This window comes from Alligator sinensis, unplaced genomic scaffold, assembly GCF_000455745.1.
Source record: "Alligator sinensis unplaced genomic scaffold, ASM45574v1 scaffold144_4, whole genome shotgun sequence".
Taxonomy (NCBI): Eukaryota; Metazoa; Chordata; order Crocodylia; family Alligatoridae; genus Alligator; species Alligator sinensis.
In genome coordinates this window covers 1931502-1937545 of record NW_005842190.1, presented here as the reverse complement: position 1 = coordinate 1937545, position 6044 = coordinate 1931502, and the positions used below count along the sequence as shown (strand labels likewise).

Genomic DNA, 6044 nt, shown 5'->3' with positions numbered 1-6044 from the left:
GCAATCCTGCACTTTTAAATTGACATCTGCCCCTGAATAGCCTGTACCACAAGGCTTTGCATGATCATATTCATGTTTGCATGGTAGTGTTTCATGGTTAATACAAATCATAAACAGGCTATAAAAGCTGAAGCATCAATGAATCCTGGTTTTAAAATTGCTTGGAGCTAAAGTTTTAAAACCGATACTGCAAAGTGAAAAATGAAATTTAACCAGGCATTTTGGTGAAGGAAAAGTAATTTATTGGATGTAAGATGAAAAGCTGTGAGAGTAAACATCAATCTCATCTTAGACACATGTCATTGATTGATGTTTGCTCTGTGCTGCTGCCTGGAGGTAAACTCTTTGAAATAGCAAAGTAAGTACTTTATCTGTCTGTGGATAGGAGCACAGTTTGTTAAGTTACTGCTTTTTTGAGCCCCTTCTACATCTTTATGCTCAATCAAAGAGAAAACAGTAAATCAGTGTAATTGCTTTCCCCCATGGCATATCTATTTGTAAATGGGGAAAATACTGTAAAAATCCTCAAATTAACTTCTGCTGTTTTAAACTAGATTAAAAGTCTTAAAATGTCACTTGTAGTCCAGCATAACATTTAATTGATTATGTCACTTATTCATCAAAGGCTGACTCTTCCTTCTAATTGAACCAATGGCTTAAATTTCATTAGGGAAAGCATTTAACCCTCAGAAATGTAAAGCTGTCATCTCTAAGAGCTCACCGTAATCCATTAGCAGTCAGTTTTTGAAATAGTCATCATTTTTATTTAGCTGAAAATGGAACTGTTATCAATAAATTGGCCAGCAGAGAACCTAGGCATAATCAATTAAATGGAAAGCAAAACAAACGTGAAATGGTAGCACTGTTGTGCTACATGGCAGTTCAGCAAGCAAAATAGTTTGTTGCACTATAATTAAATTGTCAGCATTAAAATGGTTTCTAAAAATATCTTGCTCTGTTGCCTTAAAAAGTTTCTGGAGGGCCAATCTTTCTGTGATTCAACGTAAGGTACATACAACCTAGGGCTATGCGAAGCTTTGGTTCCTGATTTGATTCGGTGGAGATTTGGCCCGATTTGGTGGCTGAATCTCTGAATCTGAATGAAATCAGAGGATCCTTTAATCTCTCTGAATACAATCGGAAACCTCTGAATCGATTCAGAGAGATTCGGAAAGATTCAGCAATTTGGACATAGATGCAGCTTTAAATGTTTTTTCTACATACCTGTAGGTACCAGTGCAGCTTGTGAGCGCTGTCATGCTGGAGCACATGGAGTGTCCCACAGAAGTGTGCGGGACTCCCCAGCGCACCAGCAGCAGACCCGGAAGTGGACCAGAAGCACTTCTGGACCACTTCTGGGTCTGCTAGGGGCATGCAGGCCCCCCCCACCCCGCATCCCCCTGGCTCGGCAGAGCAGCCCCTGACAGGCTTTTCCTCAGCTCCCCGCTTGAGCAGAGGTGGGGGTGTGGCCAGAAGCCAGACCTGGTTGGCATGCAGAGGCAAAAGGTGGGGAGGGGGGTTTAAACCCCCTCCCCCATTCACATGGGGCCCCAACCATGGTCTGTTTGGGAGGGGCAGAACAGCCCCTGACAGGCTTTTCACCACTTTCTGCTTCAGTGGAGGGGGTGGAGGACATGGCCACATGCTAGCCTGGGTGGGCACATTGAGGTAGAGGGAAGGGAGGAGGATTTAAACTCCCAGCCCCGCCCACACAGAACTCCAGCTTGGTCTGTTTGGAAGGGGCTGAACAATCCCTGACAGGTTTGTCCCCACTTGATGCTTCAGCAGAGGGGGTGGTGGGATGTGGCCAGATACCATCGGAGATTGGGATGCTGAGGTGGAGGGAAAGGAATGGGTTTAAACCCTCTCCCCTGCCCACATGGGACCCCAGCAGGGTCTGCTTGTCATGGGTGAAGCAGTCATTGACAGGCTCTCCATTTGAGACCTCTCCATTTGAGTGGGGATCTGGGAAAAAGCCAGGCAGGGACTGCTCCACCCCTGCCAAGCAGGCCTCTGCTGGGGTCCCATGGGGGCCGGGGAGGGGGTTTAAACCCTCCCCCGCACCCATGTGTGCTGACCCAGGCCAGGGTCTGGCCACCCTGCTCCCCTTACTCCAGCAGAGCAGGGGAAAAGCCTGGCAGGGGCTGGTCCCATTCCCTCCCCCACCCCCAACACCATGGCTTGGGGTCTGTGCAGGCCAGGCTGGGGGTTTAAACTTCCCCCACCCCGCATCATACTTGGCAGACCTGCCAAGACCTGGCCAACCCCTCCCTGCCCCCCCGCCCCCCCCAGTCCAAGCAAGGAGGGAGGAAAAGCCTCAGAGGGCTTTTCTCCCAGTTTCCCTCCAGCCTTTCAGCCACTGCAGAAGGGAAGGGAAGGGAAGGGAAGGGAAGGGAAGGGAAGGAGTGCTCTAGTGCCCCCCTGCTTGTGACCTGAGGCATTGCAGGCATGTGGCTGCATTTCTGGAATCAAAAGTAAATGTCTGTTCATTTGCTTTTTGGTTCAATCTATGCAGTTTAGACTAACCTGCAAAGATTGAATTTATTCAGCCTCAGGCTTTTTGACGGTCTGTACTTAGCTTATAAATTCCATGATATTAGAGGTAGGTATTGCAAATTTGTGGAGGTCCATAGTGGAGGCTGTTAATGCTGATGAAAGAAGAAGAGAGCATAGGGCATAGGAGACCAAGTTCAGGTGCCCAGATACCTATGAACAATAGTGAAAAAAAAGTTCTGCATCTGAAAATGGTATGTAGGTAACCTCCAAACAGATTTTAAAACTCTACTTTGAAATGGAAAGGTTGTTTTACCACCAAAATAAATTATTCTGTGTTAATGTGAAAAAAGAGTTGCATGTTGTTTTTCAGTTATGAGTGTTCATGGCCTCAAATCTAATGAACTGTTCAGGGAAGAAACCTGAATAGGAAATTACTGCCAAAGAACAAATCCACTTTCCAAATAAAATAGTCATATGAGCTACAAATCTAATTACAATATTAGTTGCTTCTGCTAAAACTGTTTGAATACATTTGCATTAAAATAAAAACTTTGAAATTTGAGGACTACTAGGCCAAATCTTTAGCATCAGTAGATCGCTAGGTCCAGAAACTTGGACTGGAGATGTAGGACCATGACTAGGTCAGTTTGTATATACTTCATTGAAATCTCCTGTCCTGCACATAGTTTGGGTTGAGGCAGCAGATGTTATTTGTTGCCTTTCCCCAGGTTTTGTCTTGAGAGTGAACTGAGAAAAAAGCCAGGTACATGACAGATTCTAGAGAAATTACACTTTCTCCCCTAATGTGTATCTCTTACATCCTCAAGGACATCAAGTGGTGCAAGGTTGGAGGTCTCCTCAGAGGTATAACTAGCTGTTCCTCAGTGTGTGTGTGGGGGTGGGGCGGGGCAGGGCGGGGCAGGGAGGAGAGAAAGGAGGTGGGAGGGAGTGTATTGTGCTAAGCATCAGTGATTGGGAGTGCTGAAAGGGAGAATTGTGTCTGACAGGGCCCAGTCTCACCACTCTGGCTGCTGCTGCTGCTGCATGGACTTGGGCTGCAGTGGCTGCAGGACAGGCTTTCTGCACTCCAGCTACATTATCCCCCACAACATGGGCTCCCCAGGGGTCACCATTCTGGTACCCCTCTAAATTGATAACTAGGTCTGGTGCCCTGATTGCCCATATCTAGTTACACTACTGGGTCTTATAGAAACAAAATTATAGTATGTCTCCTGAAGTTCCACAGGTACTTTCCAAAGGGTCAACAGTACTGTGGTACAGAGGTTCCCAACCACCAGTCCTGGGCCACAAGGGATTGGCTTTTGGGTTCTGGCATGAGCCCCCAACTCAGTTCCCTGTCTAACCACCTGGATGAGTGGCTTCCACCACTGGCAGTCACATGTGGGGTTAAAGCTGGGCAGTGGGGCAGCACTGGGAGGGAGGCAGCCAGCTCCATATGCCCCCTCCTGCTCCAGTGCCGGTTCATGATATAAAAAAGGTTGGGAACCACTGCTGTGGAAGACAGGCAGGTTTTTGGTAGTGGCATATAGTATCTCAACAAGGATGAGGGGATGATTTAGTTATTGGAAAGAGTCCTGTTCTGGTGGACTGAATGCCACTGACCACTGGAGAATTTAGGAACAGATAATGAAAATGAGTGTGTGGGTGGGTGGTCTCAACTACCTCTTTCAATCTTAGAGATTATTCTTTTCAATCTGAATTATTCCAATTCTTGGTGTCTCCAGCGAATAGACTGGTTCCAAAAAGGTTTGAGAACAAGAAGCTCCTGAGTTTCTGCAGATGCAGGGGGAAATGTTTCTTTTGAAGTTTAGTTGAACAGTCAGCCCTATAGTGTTCTTGTTACCATTTTGTTTCAACCCCCACCACTTTCAGGAAAGACCAGTATTGCAAAGAATTTCCCCTCACATTTCAGAGAGTCTAGGCAACTCTCCTTGGCTCATTCCAGTAGGGGCTCATGTTTCAATAGTACACTTCTTAAGAAGTTTCAGTCTACCTAGGCCTTGTACTGTTCTAGTCTGTAGCATTGCATAATCTGACCATAAACCCTTTAAATTTTTAATTATCAGGTCGTTTATTCTTAGTACTATAGTGCAGCCTAGGAGAAACAGTGACCAGAACATCCTCTAAGCCGGATATCAGCTCCTGTTTTTTCATAGAGTTTGATTACCCAGATAAGCTTGCTAGACTTTATTCTGAAAGGCCAACTCCAGGGTAACTCAAGGAGATCATTGAATCATAGAAATTTAGTGTTGGAAGAGACCTCAGGAGGGCATCTAGTCTAACCCCCTGCTCAAAGGACCATCTCCAAGTAGATCATTTCAGCCAGAGCTTTCTTGAGCCAGGCCTTACAAACCTTGAAGGGTAGAGATTCCACCACCTCTCTAGGTAACCCATTCCAGTGCTTCAGCACCCTCCTAGTGAGAGAGTTTTTCTTGTCAGTGCAGAGGCAGAAAAGGATCTTGGAATCATTATTGATGCCAAAATGAACATGGGCCGACAGTGTGGGGACGCGGTCAGGAAGGCCAACCACACCTTGTCATGCATCCACAGATGCATCTTGAGCAGGTCCAAGGAGGTGATCCTCCCCCTCTATGCGGCACTGGTCAGGCTGCAGTTGGAGTACTATGTCCAGTTCTGGGCACCAAACTTCAGGAGGGATGTGGACAGCATTGAGAGGGTCCAGAGGAGGGCCACCCACATGATCAGGAGGCAGCAGGGCAGGCCCTACGAGGAGAGGCTAAGGGACCTGAACCTGTTCAGCCTCCACAAGAGAAGACTGAGGGGGGATCTAGTGGCCTGTTATAAACTAGTCAGAGGGGACCAGCAGGCATTGGGGGAGTCTCTGTTCCCCCCAAGCACTACCAGGAGTGACTAGAAATAACGGTCACAAACTGGCAGAGGGTAGATTCAGACTAGATATCAGGATGCGCTGCTTCACAGTCAGGGCGGCTAGGATCTGGAACCAACTTCCAAGTGAAGTGGTGCTGGCTCCTACCCTGGGAGTCTTTAAGAGGAGGTTAGACGTACACCTTGCTGGGGTCATTTGACCCCAGTACTTTTTCCTGCCATGGCTGGGGGTCAGACTTGATGATAAGTCCCTTCCAACCCTACCAACTATGAAACTAACTATAACGTCCAATGTAAACTTCCCTTGCTGCAACCTGAGACCATTGCTTCTTGTTCTGTTATGTGCCACCAGTGAGAACAGTCTAGCTCCATCCTCTTTGGAACCACCCTTCAGGTAGTTAAATGCTGTTATTATATCCCCCGTCAGTCTTTTCTTCTGCATACTAAATAAGCCCAGTTCCATCAGCGTCTGCTCAGAAGTCATGTACCCCAGCCCAAAACCATTTTTGTTCTCTGATGGACCTACTTATTTATGTTGACTTAGTTAAGTTGTCTTATTTTAAGCCGACTTAGTGGCGATACATGGGGGTGCATGCACACCCCCGAGAGCACCGGTGTACCCCCTGGCCAGCCGCGCTCGCCACTTAGTTGATGGGTGGGAGGGGCAGGTGGAGCACTGG

General features: G+C 47.2%; 1 protein-coding gene across 1 annotated transcript in view; it reads left to right on the top strand.

Annotated features, from left to right (window-relative positions):
- The first annotated feature begins 296 nt into the window (after positions 1-296).
- Positions 297-6044, top strand: part of LOC112550722 (AF4/FMR2 family member 3-like) — a 46910-nt gene continuing 41162 nt past the window's right edge. The window contains exon 1 of the mRNA XM_025207224.1: positions 297-358. Within this exon, the coding sequence (XP_025063009.1) occupies positions 297-358 (62 nt within the window). The remainder of the gene's footprint in view (positions 359-6044) is intronic.